At 39.6% G+C, this 16937-nt stretch overlaps 2 protein-coding genes across 2 annotated transcripts; both read left to right on the top strand.

The window, feature by feature from the left end:
- The first annotated feature begins 361 nt into the window (after positions 1-361).
- On the top strand, positions 362-2754 carry LOC137749338 (amino acid transporter AVT6B-like). The gene is made up of 5 exons (XM_068489436.2): positions 362-798; positions 928-1080; positions 1163-1366; positions 1607-2072; positions 2479-2754. Exons 1-5 carry the CDS (start codon positions 396-398, stop codon positions 2594-2596), a joined length of 1344 nt encoding a protein of 447 aa, XP_068345537.2. The 5' UTR covers positions 362-395; the 3' UTR covers positions 2597-2754.
- A 4879-nt stretch (positions 2755-7633) lies between these two features.
- On the top strand, positions 7634-10762 carry LOC148689301 (amino acid transporter AVT6A-like). Its single transcript, XM_088688541.1, has 5 exons — positions 7634-8668; positions 8798-8950; positions 9028-9231; positions 9471-9936; positions 10344-10762. Exons 1-5 carry the CDS (start codon positions 8251-8253, stop codon positions 10459-10461), a joined length of 1359 nt encoding a protein of 452 aa, XP_088544667.1. The 5' UTR covers positions 7634-8250; the 3' UTR covers positions 10462-10762.
- Positions 10763-16937: the final 6175 nt, after the last annotated feature.

Raw genomic sequence — 16937 nt, 5'->3', positions numbered from 1 at the left:
CTTTAAGAATTTTGAATGCTTATAATTTTTTACTGAGCTGTTGAAACAAACTAATAAATAAAGGATCAATAGATGCAAATCTAACTAAGATTACGTCTTTGTTTCTTATATTCACGTATGAGTTTTTATCGTCGAGCCATTAGGGTTAGTTCAAGTGGCAAGGGAAGCGCGGCGTAATGCATTAGGATTATAATATATCAAAGTGGCGTAACGCGTTAGGGTTATAATATGTCGAAGGCCGATTCTTCAGATTGTAACAAAGAAGAAGAAAAATTATATGATATAAATACATTTAACTGAAATAGCGGTGATACATAACAAACATGCAAATAACTTGCAGTCTTTCTATTTTTATTCTGATTTCCTGAAGCTCTTAGCCTCAGAAGCGTTAGAAAATGACTGATGGAGATCAAGAAAACATGTCAAAGCACAACATAGAAAACGCCGATGAGCGAGTTCCTTTGTTATCAAGCACACAAGATTACGAGAAGGTTTCTGGAGCATCCTTTCATGGCTCGGTGTTCAACCTGTCATGCACAATCGTCGGCTCGGGCATCATGAGCCTGCCCGCAACCCTGAAACTCTTGGGGTTCGTTCCCGGGATTGTGTTGATCGTTACAGTTGCGTTTGTTATCCAGGCGTCGATCGAGATGCTGTTAAGATTCAGCAAGGCAGGGTCTGCATGTTCCTATGGAAATCTCATGGGTGATGCCTTTGGAAGAATAGGGAAGGTTGTGCTTCAGATCTGCATTGTTATCTACAACACTGGCTCTCTTATTGTGTACATGATCATAATTGGTATGAGTATTATCCTGTGCTTGTATAAAATTAAAAAGCCAGCAGTGCATGCGGACTATTTTGGAGCGCTAATAACTCTTCTCTCTTCTTTTACGGCTCTGATAGTGTTTGTTTCCTTTTAAAAACTAGAGGATGTGCTTTCCGGATCAAACTCAAAGGAGGCTCACCACACCGGCATTTTGGAGGGGTGGTTTGGAGCTCACTGGTGGACTAGCCGCGCCTTTGTTTACGTCACAGTAACTGTTGTCATCTTTTTACCATTGATGTTCTTCGAGCGTATCGGTTGGTAATAGTTCCTATTGGCTGCAGATTCAGCTTAAACTTAGTAGGGTAGGGATATAAGTCTTTGTACTTTTGTCTGCAGATTCAGCAAGATACATCTCTATCATATCAGTTGGATTGGCACTTGTGTTTCTTCTTGTTGTCATTGGAGTCGCAGCTTACAAACTAATGGATGGAAGCATCGAGACGCCAAAATGGTTTCCAAATGTGACTGATTCTGCATCATTCTTTAATCTCTTCACCGCAGTCCCTGTCGTTGTTTTCGCATACATCTGTCACTACAATGGTATTCAAGATGATCATCTCTTTATATTCAATTGCATTCTCTGCTTCTTTACATTCAACAACTTGTTTTCGTGTGCAATTGCGCGCTTTCAAGGGAAAAAGAAGTGAATGTTTAGGTCTTTTGCATCCATTGTAGTTGGGTAAAATTGATAAGTGATGAGATTTTCTCAAAACACAAAGAGAATCTCTGCATGGAGAAATGGTTTGCCTTTCTGAAAATACGAAATTTGATTACTTGCAGTACACACAATTCAGAACGAGCTTGAAGATCCTTCCCTAATGCAAGCAGTTGTTCGAGGTTCACTTGCCCTATGTACAATTGTATATGTAATGACAGGCATTTTCGGGTTCCTTCTCTTTGGCGAATCAACATATTCTGACCTGCTCTCCAACTTTGACACCGACATTGGCATCCCCTACAGTTGGCTGTTCAACGACATTATTCGAATCAGCTACGCAGGGCACGTCATACTAGTATTCCCAACCATTTTCTTACCGCTCCGGCTCAACTTGGACGGCCTTCTTTTCCCCTCGGCAAGGCCTCTGGCTTTAGACAAGAAGAGATTTGTGTTGGAAAGTTTAGGGCTTGTCTTCGTTGCCCTTGTGGGTGCAATATTCGTACCAAATATCTGGATAGCTTTTGAGTTCACCGGTGCAACCATGGGAGGATTACTTGCATTTGTTTTCCCTGCTTCCATCACTCTCAAGTGAGTCTTTTTCTTTCTTGAACTAGAGTTAACTCACTTCAGTTAGAACGCGTTACAAACTTTTAATTGAAAACAGAACTAGAGGAAACACTAAACCCACCATAAGCCGTAGATAGGGAGGTGAATTCTGCACTCATGTTTCACCTTATGCATTTCTCCCGCCAGTTATGTTCCTTAAATTTTAATTTATGCATCCAATGACGGAAAAGGTGAAATGGGAGTGTAGAATTCACTTCCTTCATAGATAAACCGCAATTTAGCGCTCCTTTATTACTAACTTAGTGTCTCTCCGGTTCTATTTTCAATTAAAAGTTTGTAACCAGTTTCTTTTGTGTATATGATACAAACATTGTAAGACGTTGATATTTTCAATATTATTTTCTCTGATGATTTTGGTGTGTTTCAGGGATCCTCATTGTATAGCAACTACAAGGGACAAGATTGTGTCAGTCTCCATGATCCTTCTTGCAGTATTTGCAAACCTGATGGCCACTTACAGTAATCTCAGCTCTTTGTTGTCATAACACGGTTTAGGAACTTGGTTTCTTTGCATAATGCAATAGACATTAAGTTTAATTTCTGCTTTGTGGAAGATTGAATGTTTATCACGGATTAAAGCATTTAAGTGACTTCAAGTTAGATGGAGCCCAATTAAGGGATTGAAAGGCCTTATGGCCGGATATAGGAGAGAGAGAAAGAGAGGTGAGTAAGGGTTGCTTTAGAAACAACCTTATGCATATATACACGTTCAACATCCATCATTCTTGCTCTTTAGTATCACTTGTAAGTGAGAGGTCTTAAATTCGACTCTCGCCAAAAGTCGAATTTGTCGAACTATAGAAACTAGAGGCACCATCACTTTGGTGCGAGGGAGATCGCGACAGGATCATGGAGGAAAGGTCCTGCACAAAGGTTGATCAACTTTGATTTTTCAAAATGAAATTAGTGCTATAAGAGGTAGTTTTTCTTATCATTCTTCCGTTTCCTTTTAGTCCAAAGAGTGAGTTTAAAGATCCATTGGTTTGGAAGTTCGGTTTGCATGTATGTATTAGTTTAAAGATCAATTGTTTTGGATCAAAATCATTGGGAAATTTCAATTTTTGTAACCCAAAACCAACATACCAGCCACGAACCGCCATTAAGGCTTAGCCCTGGAAGATTTCATAACGGAGTTCACTCCTTCTGGAATAAATGATCATCTAACACTGGTCGGCCAACATGTGGCCAATGCACACCCAATCGAAGGACCCCAAAATGACAATCTCAACCGAGCAGACTGCCCGCATGATGTGTGGCGCTTGCATGTAGATAGATCTTCTAAGGGACATGCAAAAGACTTGTATTGGTCACCCCGACGGATCTATGCTTCAACAGTCACTTTCGCTTGGATTTCAATGCCTCAAACAACGAGGTAGAGTATGAAGCACTGCTTGCAAGCTCAAGGCTAGCAAAAGAAATATTAGTACAAAAAGATGGCCATAAATTCCGATTCCTCGCTGATCACCAATCAGACATCCATTGAGTACATCCAAAGCACTTGAGGATGATACGATACTAGAAAAAAGTTCAAAAGCTCCTCGAAGCACTTCCAGTCTACACTAACCAAATTCCCCTAACTCTCATGTTCACGTCCTTGTCAACCTTTGATCTACCCTGGACCGCCATTTCAAGGGTCAATTCTTGTCGAGCACCTCGAACGACCTAAGCATCGACAAGGTCGTAATGCAGATTGACACTTCTTGAAATACCATATAAATTAATTAATCATTGGTACTCAAATACCATATATATAAAATTTATTTTCTAAATTTCCCCGATAAGCTTACCACTGAAATTGCATGGCTACAAAATTAAGCATGTGAAAAAGGAAAAGTATCAAAATAACAAGAAATTTGGAAAAATAAAATTTAGATTTTATATAGAATTATAGCCACTCCTTTAAGTTTATAATAATTATAGCCAAAAGTTGATATGTAAATACTAATATACCCGTAAAATAAAAACTGAGTGAAAAGAAGAGAGTTTGATCATATCCAAGAACCCAAATCGAAATTATCCCAATCCCTACTAGGTTTGTTTTTTTTCCCAAAGAAAAGCATGACCCGTGGACACAGGGATTTTTTTGGTTTGATTTATCGTTCATTATTTTATTGTGAAATTGCTGTTAGGTTTTTATTGTTGTTCAAAATGGTCAGGGAAGTTGCCGAATCCAGTCCCGAATAACTTGGTCCGGGAAGCTGTGAACACTGATGGCTGAGACCTCGTTTACATTTAGCAATTTTTTTTTTTTACCAGTTTGGGGCATCTAGCTTGCATGAAAAAGAAGATGATATAGGCTGCCATTTCTCCTATGCATTGCATGATTACGGTGTGTTTTCTATCTGTTGAGAGAACTTTGTCAGGAGACTACCACATGGTTTGTCAGGAGACTACCACATGGTTTCAGGCTCACCATGTGCTCTGATGCATTGCAACATGGGCAGCTAGGACGCCACCTCTACAACAGCTAGGACGCCACCTTTTAATGCATTTGTTTATTGCATGCGTGTGTGTAAGATGTATATAAAACAACTGCCATTACAGCAGTTCAGATTTAATATAACCAAACATTAAACTCAATATGGTATCAGAGACTCCCCAACAAAACGGGGTAGCAGAGCGCAAACACCGCCACTTACTCAATGTTGCTAGAGCCTTACTTTTTCAATCTCATCTTCCTAAGAAATTTTGGGGTGATGCAATCCTCATTGCCACTTATCTCATAAATCGGACTCCCACTCCTCTTCTTCAAGGCAAATCACCCTATGAAATACTTCACCACAAACAGCCAGCGTATGCACATTTGCGAGTGTTTGGTTGCTTATGTTTTTCTTCCACCCACCACCATCGTCCCACAAAATTTGATGCAAGAGCCACACAATGTCTTTTTCTTGGGTATCCATATGGCACAAAGGGATATCGTGTTTACGACCTTCACACGGGTAAAATCTTTATCTCCCGTGATGTTATTTTCCATGAACATGTGTTCCCTTTTTCATCTTCTGCTGCAGTTTCACCACTTGTGTTTCCACATACTCAAGATACTGCCTATGATGATCCCATCATTCATCCGTCCATTCTACTGGAGCAGGATTCCGTCGATCCATCCTCTTCTTCGCCGGTGAGTCCTGTTTCGGTTTCATCTCCTTTTCTTTCCACCTCACCACCTCGTCTTAAACGACCCACTCATGCACCTGGTTATCTTCAACAATATCACATCGACATCAACCTCCCTTCTCGGTCCGTCCCTTCATCTCACTCGGCGTTGACCAAAGTACCAGGTACTCCTTATCCTTTGTCTGATGTCCTCACATACGATCGTTTATCTGCTCGACATCGTGCTTTCACCACTTCCATTTCAGCTGCCATAGAACCCAACTCATTCTCACAGGCTATACGCGACCCTCACTGGCGTTTCGCTATGGAAGAAGAACTGGCAGCCCTTGCTGCGAATAGGACATGGTCTCTGCAACCATTGCCCCCTGGCAAGAAGCCGGTTGGATGTAAATGGGTTTACAAAATCAAATATCGATCTGATGGATCCATTGAGAGATATAAAGCACGCTTGGTTGCCAAAGGTTATAGCCAAATTGAAGGCTTAGACTATTGAGAAACCTTTGCTCCGGTTGCAAAATTGACTACAGTTCGTCTACTCCTTGCTGTTGCCTGGGTCCAACAATGGCACCTCCACCAGCTTAATGTTAATAATGCTTTCCTCCATGGTGATCTTGAAGAAGATGTCTACATGTCCTTGCCTCCTGGTTTCGGACGAAAGGGGGAGACACGAGTTTGTAAACTTCATAAATCTTTGTATGGGCTTAAGCAAGCCTCTCGTCAATGGTTTATCAAACTCTCTTGTGCTCTTAGAAAGGCCGGTTATCAACAATCCAAGGCAGATTATTCATTGTTCGTCCGAAACCATGATGGTAAATTCACTGCCCTCCTTGTCTATGTTGATGATATTATCTTGGCAGGAAATAACATACAAGCAATTGAAGATACCAAGTCTTTTCTTTTTAAGCAATTCAAGTTGAAAGACCTTGGCCAATTAAGATATTTCTTGGGCATTGAAATTGCTCGCTCTAGCAAGGGGATCACCCTCTCACAGCGAAAATATGCCCTTGAAATACTTGAGGATGCAGGTCATCTTGGCGCAAAACCAGCCATCTCTCCTATGGAGCAAAACTTATCACTCAGAAAGGACGAAGGACAATGGGTTACTGATCCTTCCTCTTATCGACGACTTGTTGGGAGACTAATCTACCTGACAATCACGCGCCCTGATTTGGTGTATGCTGTCCATATTCTTAGTTAATTTATGGAGAAGCCTCGAACTCCACACTTGGAGGCAGCCCAGCGAGTCTTACGATACGTTAAGCACACACCAGGGCAAGGTATTTTTCTTTCTGCAAGAAGTCCAATTCAATTGAATGCTTTTTGTGATGCGAATTGGGCCAGATGTCGAGACACACGACGTTCTACCACCGGATACTGTGTATTTCTTGGAGAATCCTTGATCTCCTGGAAAAGCAAGAAACAAAATACTGTGTCACGTTCTAGTGCAGAGGCGGAGTATCGTTCAATGGCAGCAACTTGTTGTGAAGTCACTTGGTTGAAATCTGTTCTACAAGACTTGGGTATCAAACATAAACGTCCAGTCAAGTTATATTGTGACAATCAAGTGGCACTTCACATCGCTTCGAATCCGGTCTTTCACGAAAGAACCAAACACATAGAAATTGACTGCCATCTTGTACGAGAAAGGGTTCAAAGTGGAATGATCGAGACATCTCACATCTCAACCATGAAACAACCAGCCGACATCTTCACAAAGCCACTGAGCTTACACCAGTTTACAACTTTGCTTTGCAAGTTAGGAATAATCAACATTCATTCCAAACTTGAGGGGGAGTGTTGAGAGAACTTTGTCATGAGACTACCACATGGTTTGTCAGGAGACTACCACATGGTTTGTCAGGAGACTACCACATGGTTTCAGGCTCACCATGTGCTCTGATGCATTGCAACATGGGCAGCTAGGACGCCACCTTTTAATGCATTTGTTTATTGCATGCGTGTGTGTAAGATGTATATAAAACAACTGCCATTACAGCAGTTCAGATTTAATATAACCAAACATTAAACTCAATACTATCTCTGCGCTTGTAGTAGAAAGCGGATTTAATCGTCCATTTTGGCATATTTTCAAAGTTTTTAATTTGATACAAGATTATAAAAGTGTGTTTAAGGGTATATTAGTACTTTGATATTAAATTTTGGTTACAATTTATGCTATTCACACACCCATTTCTCTCACACATTTTATTAATTTATGTTCTTTGATCTTTATTAATTCAGTCGATCCAGCGGCCGCAAATTAAGAGTGTGTATGAAGTAAAAAAATGTGTGTGGATAGCACACCCTTATTCTATATGGGGTCCAAATTTGGATTATTTTTCTAAATTTTTCCAAAATAACATAGAAATTAGGATCCTAAAATTGACAACTAATTAATTAATTAATTGATATATTAATATGTTCTTCTGGAGTAGTAATTAATAAGTAAGCAATTGAATCTGGAAATGATACATGATTTGATATATAATTTCATACAATTAAGTTGCTAATAACAAAGTCGATTTTCCATTACATACGTGCGGAGAAATGGATTTGCAGCAGAAAAACAAAACACAAGCAAGCAGATGAGATCGAGGAGACGACGTCGTACTTGGGAGTCAATCGACTCAATCCACTAATTGCCGCGGTAGCACGCGCGATTATACCCACTATTACACGCCGTCACCAGAGGTCGTTTCCTGCGAGGTACGTTAGGCGGGGGGTGGCAAGGGGAGCCTTGCTTAATACACGACGCCGCTTCGCCACTTTTTAAGGCAATTCCGGTGAAACCTGGGTCACCGCCGGCCAACATTCTTCGGCTGATTTCTGAGTCCATGAACTCCACGTCCACGTCATCCAGCATGTCGGCGCGGGCAGTAAGGCACGATGGGTCGTTGAGGCCGCCGTCGTCGCACGAGGTGGAGGATGGGCTGCTGCTATCGATGGGGGTGGCGTTGTCCATGCTTTGGCTTGTGGTCAACACGGTCGTCGCCATGGTTGCTAACAGCAACAGAGCTACTAAATGGTGACCCATTTGCCAATTGCCAAATGGAAATTCCAATTGTCAAAGCACAACATAGAAAACGCCGATGAGCGAGTTCCTTTGTTATCAAGCACACAAGATCACGAGAAGGTTTCTGGAGCATCCTTTCATGGCTCGGTGTTCAACCTGTCATGCACAATCGTCGGCTCGGGAATCATGAGCCTGCCCGCAACCCTGAAACTCTTGGGGCTCGTTCCCGGGATTGTATTGATCGTTACAGTTGCGTTTGTTATGCAGGCGTCGATCGAGATGCTGTTGAGATTCAGCAAGGCAGGGTCTGCATGTTCCTACGGAAATGTCAAGGGTGATGCCTTTGGAAGAATAGGGAAGGTTGTGCTCCAGATCTGCATCGTTATCTACAACACTGGCTCTCTTATTGTGTACATGATCATAATTGGTATGAGTATTATCCTGTGCTTCTATAAAATTAAAGAGCCAGCAGTGCATGCTGACTATTTTGAAGCGCTAATAACTCCTCTCTCTTCTTTGACGACTCTGATAGTGTTTGTTTCCTTTTAAAAACTAGAGGATGTGCTTTCCGGATCAAACTCAAAGGAGGCTCACCACACCGGCATTTTGGAAGGGTGGTTTGGAGCTCACTGGTGGACTAGCCGCGCCTTTGTTCTTGTCACAGTAACTGTTGTCATCTTTTTACCATTGATGTTCTTCGAGCGTATTGGTTGGTAATAGTTCCTATTGGCTGCAGGCTTAAACTTAGTAGGGTAGGGATATAAGTCTTTGTACTTTTGTCTGCAGATTCAGCAAGATATATCTCTATCATATCAGTTGGATTGGCACTTGTGTTTCTTCTTGTTGTCATTGGAGTCGCAGCTTACAAACTAATGGATGGAAGCATCGAGACGCCAAAATGGCTTCCAAATGTGACTGATTCTGCATCATTCTTTAACCTCTTCACTGCAGTCCCTGTCGTTGTTTTCGCATACATCTGTCACTACAATGGTATTCAAGATGATCATCTCTTTATAGTCAATTGCATTCTCTGCTTCTTTACATTCAACAACTTGTTTTCGTGTGCAATTGCGCGCTTTCAAGGGAAAAAGAAGTGAATGTTTAGGTCTTTTGCATCCATTGTAGTTGGGTAAAATTGATAAGTGATGAGATTTTCTCAAAACACAAGAGAATCTCTGCATGGCGAAATGGTTTGCCTTTCTGAAAATACGAAATTTGATTACTTGCAGTACACACAATTCAGAACGAGCTTGAAGATCCTTCCCTAATGCAAGCAGTTGTTCGAGGTTCACTTGCCCTATGTGCAGTTGTATATGTAATGACAGGCATTTTCGGGTTCCTTCTCTTTGGCGAATCAACAAATTCTGACCTGCTCTCCAACTTTGACACCGACATTGGCATCCCCTACAGTTGGCTGTTCAACGACATTATTCGAATCAGCTACGCAGGGCACGTCATACTAGTATTCCCAACCATTTTCTTACCGCTCCGGCTCAACTTGGACTGCCTTCTTTTCCCCTCGGCAAGGCCTCTGGCTTTAGACAAGAAGAGATTTGTGTTGGAAAGTTTAGGGCTTGTCTTCGTTGCCCTTGTGGGTGCAATATTCGTACCAAATATTTGGATAGCTTTTGAGTTCACTGGTGCAACCATGGGAGGATTACTTGCATTTGTTTTCCCTGCTTCCATCACTCTCAAGTGAGTCTTTTTCTTTCTTGAACTAGAGTTAACTCACTTCAGTTAGAACGCGTTACAAACTTTTAATTGAAAACAGAACTAGAGGAAAACACTAAACCCACCATAAGCCGTAGATAGGGAGGTGAATTCTGCACTCATGTTTCACCTTATGCATTTCTCCCGCCAGTTATGTTCCTTAAATTTTAATTTATGCATCCAATGACGGAAAAGGTGAAATGGGAGTGTAGAATTCACTTCCTTCATAGATAAACCGCAATTTAGCGCTCCTTTATTATTAACTTAGTGTCTCTCTGGTTCTATTTTCAATTAAAAGTTTGTAACCAGTTTCTTTTGTGTATATGATACAAACATTGTAAGAAGTTGATATTTTCAATATTATTTTCTCTGATGATTTTGGTGTGTTTTAGGGATCCTCATTGTATAGCAACTACAAGGGACAAGATTGTGTCAGTCTCCATGATCCTTCTTGCAGTATTTGCAAACCTGATGGCCACTTACAGCAATCTCAGCTCTTTGTTGTCATAACACGGTTTAGGAACTTGGTTTCTTTGCATAATACAACAGACATTAAGTTTAATTTCTGCTTTGTGGAAGATTGAATGTTTATCACGGATTAAAGCATTTAAGTGACTTCAAGTTAGATGGAGCCCAATTAAGGGATTGGAAGGCCTTATGTCCGGATATAGGAGAGAGAGAGAGAGAGGTGAGTGAGGGTTGCTTTAGAAACAACCTTATGCATATATACATGTTCAACATCCATCATTCTTGCCCTTTAGTACTACGGTCTAATGATATTTTTCTTCACTTGTAAGTGAGAGATCTTAAATTCGACTCTCGCCAAAGTTGAATTTGTCGAACTATAGAAATTAGAGGCACCATCACTTTGGTGCGAGGGAGATCGCGACAGGATCACGGAGGAAAGGTCCTGCACAAAGGTTGATCAACTTTGATTTTTTAAAATCAAGTTAGTGCTATAAGAGGTAGTTTTTCTTGGATTTGGATCCTCTCCGGATCCCCTCCCTGGGGATCAAGACACAAGGACCGTTCACTAAAGATCGTGCGGCCATAATTAAATGTTTTTTACGCAAAACGAGATTACTTTATTTTTAAAAATATAAAAAACATTTAATTGTGGCCGCACGATCTTTGATGAACGGTCCATGTGCCTTGATCTCCGGGATCCCCAGGGAGGGGATCCGGAGAGGATTCAAATCCGTTTTTCTTATCATTCTTCCGTTTCCTTTTAGTCCAAAGAGTGAGTTTAAAGATCCATTGGTTTGGAAGTTCGGTTTGCATGTATGTATTAGTTTAAAGATCAATTGTTTTGGATCAAAATCATTGTGAAATTTCAATTTTTTTAACCCAAAACCAGCATACCAGCCGCGAACCGCCATTAAGGTTTAGCCCTGGAAGATTTCATAACGGAGTTCACTACTTCTGGAATAAATGATCATCTAACACTGGTCGGCCAACATGTGGCCAATCCACACCCAATCAAAGGACCTTAAAATGACAATCTCAACCAAGCAGATTGCCCGCGTGATGTGTGGCGCTTGCATGTGGATAGATCTTCTAACATAAAGGGACATTCAAAAGACTTGTATTGGTCACCCCGACGAATCTATGCTTCAACAGTCACCTTTGCTTGGATTTCAATGCCTCAAACAACGAGGTAGAGTATGAAGCACTGCTTGCAAGCTCAAGGCTAGCAAAAGAAATATTAGTACAAAAAGATGGCCATAAATTCTGATTCCTAGCTGATCACCATTCAGACATCCATCGAGTACATGCAAAGCACTTGAGGATGATACGATACTTGAAAAAAGTTCAAGAGCTCCTCGAAGCACTTCCAGTCTACACTAACCAAATTCCCCTAACTCTTATGTTCACGTCCTTGTCAATCTTTGATCTACCCTGGACCACCATTTCAAAGGTCAATCCTTGTCGAGCACCTCGAATGACCTCAGCATCGACGAGGTCGAACCCAAAGTAATGCAGATTGACACTTCGTGAAATACCATATAAATTAATTAATCATTGGTACTCAAATACCATATATATAAAATTTATTTTCTAAATTTCCCCGATAAGCTTATCACTGAAATTGTATGGCTGCAAAATTAAGCATGTGAAAAAGGAAAAGTATCAAAATAACGAGAAATTTGGAAAAAAAAAACATTTGGATTTTATATAGAATTATAGTCACTCTTTTAAGTTTATGATAATTATAGTAAAAAGTTTATATGAAAATACTAATATACTCGTAAAATAAAAACTGAGAGAAAAGAAGAGAGTTAGAAAATATATCAAAAAACCCAAATCAAAATTATCCCAATCCCTACCGGGTTCCTTTTTTTCCCAAAGAAAAGCATGACCCGTGGACACAAGAATTTTCTTGGTTTGATTTGTGTGTGATAAGCAAAAGTGATTTATCGTTCATTAGTTTATTGTGAAATTGCTGTTAGGTTTTTATTATTGTTGTCGAATCCAGTCCCGAATAACTTGGTCTGGGAGCTGTGAACGCTCATGGCTGAGACCACTTGGAGAGCATGTCAAATATATATTTACCGTCCCACATCACACACATTGATTCGTTTGCATTTAGCAATTTTTTTTTTACCAGTTTGGAGCATCTAGCTAGCATGAAAAAGAAGATGATTTAGGCTGGCATTTCTCTTGTGCATTGCATGATTGCGGTATGTTTTCTATCTCTGAACTTGTAGTAGAAAGCGGATTTAAACGTCTATTGTGGCATATTTTCAAAGTTTTTAATTTGATACAAAATTATAAAGGTGCGTTTAAGGGTATATTAGTACTTTGATATCAAATTTTGGTTATAATTTGTGCTATTCATACACATCTTTTTACTTCTTTCATATCTCTTATTAATTTATGTTCTTTGATATTTTTTAATTTAATCGATCCGACGGCCGCAAATGAAGAGAGTGTGCATGAAGTAAAAAAATGTACGTGGATAGCACACCCTTATTCTATATGGGGTCCAAATTTGAATTATTTTTCTAAATTTTTCCAAAATAACATAGAAATTGGGATCCTAAAATTGACAACTAATTAATTAATTAATTGATATATTAATATGTTCTTCTGAAGTAGTAATTAATAAGTAAGCAATTGAATCTGGAAATGATACATGATTTGATATATAATTTCATACAATTAAGTTGCTAATAACAAAGTCGATTTTCCATTACATACGTGCGGAGAAACTTATTGGATTTGCAGCAGAAAAACAAAACACAAGCAAGCAGATGAGATCGAGGAGACGACGTCGTACTTGGAGTCAATCCACTATTTGTTGCGGTAGCAGGCGCGATTATAGATACTACACGTCGCCACAGGTCGGTTCCTGAAACGTCGGTTAGGCGGGGGGTGGCAAAGGCACTGAATGGTGTTAAAGACATTTTCCGCTACCTCAAGGGTACGATGGATTTAGGCTTGTTTTATACCCGCGAATCTTCGAGTGTTGCCGCCCTCTATGGTTCTCGAATTGATTCTCACCTTGTTGGTTATGCAAATGTTGGATATCTGTTTGACCCACATAGGGCACATTCTTAAACGTGCTATGTCTTTACCGTTGGAGACACCGTTATATCTTGGAGGTCTACCAAGAAAACGCTAATTGTGACTTCTTCGAACCATGCTGAAATTCTCGCCTTGCATGAAGAATCGCGTGAGTGCTTTTGGTTGAAAGCAGTTATGAAACATATCAGAAGCACTAGTGGTTTTACTTCCGTTATTGACCTTCTTACGACAATCTTTGAAGACAATGCAACATGTATCGAGCAGTTAAAGAAAGGATACATCAAGGGAGACAACACCAAGCACATAGCGCTGAAGTTCTTTTACTCTCACTAACAACAGCAACATCAGAACATTGAAGTCAAGCAAATCCGTTCTTAAGACAACCTGGCCGATCTCTTCACTAAGTCATTACCTAAGTCTACTTTTCAGAAGCTCGTCCAAGGAATCAGTATACATAAATTATCTAAGTTGAATTGCTTGTAGTTCTCTTATTTGGAAGTTATGTCTAACTCAGGGGCAGTACCCTAAAGCATACTCACTTGATTTTAATGTACTCTTTTTCCTACAATTATGAGCATTTTTCCCATTGGATTTTTGCTACCTAACTAGGTTTTGATGAAGTAACCATCCTGGGATGATCATCCTCTGTTGAGTTCGCTACTTTCATCCTGTTTGACGTTTGTTTTAGACATTATGCATACGTCTCACTTTTCTCCTTAGTCTATGGGTTTTCCCCATGCCTTGGGTTTTACCATAGCGAGGTTTTGTGAGTTTTACTACCAATGCATACTTTCTTTATATTTGAGACTTGTGTTCACCCGTTGTGCTGATGACTTCATCAACTGTTCTACCTTATCAGCTGAAGATCTAATGCGATGGTTTGTTTGAGTATTTACACACTCAAGGGAGAGTGTTGCAATCATATTTAGAATAGGAATGTGATTGTGTAAATCTTAGTAGATCTAGGAATATCTTTTACATTCCTATTAGGAGTTGATTACCTATTAAAAGTTGTAATCTTAAAAGGGTAAGGTTTTTACCTATCTTACTACTATAAATAAAGGCACAATGAGGGTGATACAACACACACCTCACAATTAAATCTCTCTCTTCTCCCTCTTGCTACCGTCGGCCCCCTCTCTCTCTAATCCCTTAGATAGCTTAGTTAAATAGGTCTACAACAGTATGAACTTTTTTCAATTTTTCATTTTTGAGAAAAGGTTGACAAAACACATTATTGAAGAGTTAGAAAGTCTCTAAATAACGGTTGTTTTGTGGATATATAGCTCAATGAAATGAGATATGCATTACACCCCTTGGGGTTATCAAGTGCATGGTCTGGGTGATTGATCTATTTATAGAGGCAGGTGACCGTACAATAAGGAATGTCTAACCTTTACATTGCAAGGAGAATGCTCTTTCAGGATGATTTATAGGTCTTTGGCCAAAGCATATAACTGAATGAATCAATGGAATGTGGTTTAGGCAAAGTGACATGGAATAGCCTAAACAAATGACTAAAAATTGAGACCGACTGCATTGTAAAAATTGAGACCGACTGCATTGCATTGTAATAATTGCAATAGATTCTCTCCTTTAGTTCTCTATTGATTTAGGAGCTATGACATGCGTCGAGCTGCCACTTATAATATGTGAGGCCCTTGTTTCACTACCTCATTAATTAAAACCTTACAAATCACGCATCCTAATTTAGAATCAAGGATTATAAAGTTTATACGATGATGGAATAAGTAATGTGATAATTATGTTGAGATTGAAATTAATTAATATTTATTAATTAAATTTTGGGTGCTTATACGTTTTAAATGGGCGTTGGAATGGTTTTGAATTCAAGTGGGCTCATTGGGCTTATACCCTAGAGAACTTAAGTCACTTGTTTCCAAATAAAAAAATAAAAACATAGTCACATAAGTCACTAAGTGACTTAGCAGTAACCTGAAAAAAAAAAAAAAAAAAGGAGTGACTTGAAAGTACGATGGAGCCCAATTAAGGGATTAAGGGTGCATTTGTTGCACCAGATTGTCTCGGACTGAACTAGCTGCAAGGACTAAGCTGAACTAGCTTAGTGAAGCGTTTGGTGCAGTGTCGGACTAGAGAAGTAGGATAATGAAAATTCTAGTTTTTTTTTTTTTGGGAAACTAATAAAAATTCTAGTTAAGATTTGTGAATTGTGAATAGGGGAAACTGGAATGTGAATAGGGGGTGGTGGAATGGCACAACCACAGGTCCACGGTCTTAAAATCTACACTACAAATAACGAGAATGAGATCACATTGATGTGGGACGTTGTCAACCTTTCGATCATCTCAAGCATGATAGTGATGGATAGTTTTGCATTAATCAAAGAATTTACACGGTATCAACAAAATCAGGGGTGGAACCTAGTCTGGTCTGAACCCTTGAGCAAATGCGAGTTTTATGGTTGGTGTGGAGCATTCAGCATATGTGACCCCTTAGGAACTTACGGCTTGAGCGAGTTCGAGTGCAAATGCCTCCCAGGGTTTCAACCCTTGTTGGAAGTTGAGTGGAACATGAAAAATGCATCAAGTGGTTGTGTGAGGAAGCACGAGGCATGCAGAAATGGCGAAGGTTTCATCAAAGTTGCCAACGTGAGAACTCCTAACACATCATGGGCACTGGTGGATACGAATTCGAGTTGGAAACAATGTGAGGATGAGTGCTTGAGAAACTGCTCTTGATTGGCATACACAAAATTACAAGTTGGCTTAATTTACAAAATCCTGCTTCTTAGTAGATCCCCATAATTTACAAAATCCTAATTAACATTAGCCAAAATATTTCACAATGCAAGGTTAAGTTAGAGGCCATAACCTAAGACTGTACGATTAACAAAATACATCCCATGTCAAAAGGTACCACATTGATGCATTGCCCTTATATTTGAATTGGGACATAACCCATTGACAGCTTTCACTACTTCAATCAAAGTACCTTGTTTGAAAGCAAATGTGTCACACCGTTGCCTCCGAGCAACAAAATCCTTAAGAACAGATAGTAATGATTCTTCCTCAAATGCTTCCCATTTACGCCTCCTTTCTTTTGGCTCTTGAGCAGCATTCAAATTATTGTCGTTATCCATACCTAAACAAAAAATATTTGAATGTACTAAAGTACAATACAAAGAATCAATTTGCATAATATCCAATCAATTTGCATACTATCCAATTAATAAATTGAATTATAATCAATGATGAACAATCCAATCATTTTGCTAATGTCCAACATATGCATGATAAAAAGGAAAACTAAAATAGGAAAACTGAAATAAACTGTTATCATTAACACATATAGCTAGTTCGGTTGATGGTTCCTAATTGCTCTCCACTCATTATACATCTCCTGAGCCAATGACATTCCATATTGCAGTCCAATGGTCAGATGTTCCAACACTACCAACATATTCTCCTTTCCACCAG

Source organism: Pyrus communis, chromosome 17, assembly GCF_041283825.1.
Source record: "Pyrus communis isolate YQ-2024b chromosome 17, ASM4128382v1, whole genome shotgun sequence".
Classification (NCBI taxonomy): Eukaryota; Viridiplantae; Streptophyta; class Magnoliopsida; order Rosales; family Rosaceae; genus Pyrus; species Pyrus communis.
This window is presented reverse-complemented; position numbering and strand designations above follow the sequence as displayed.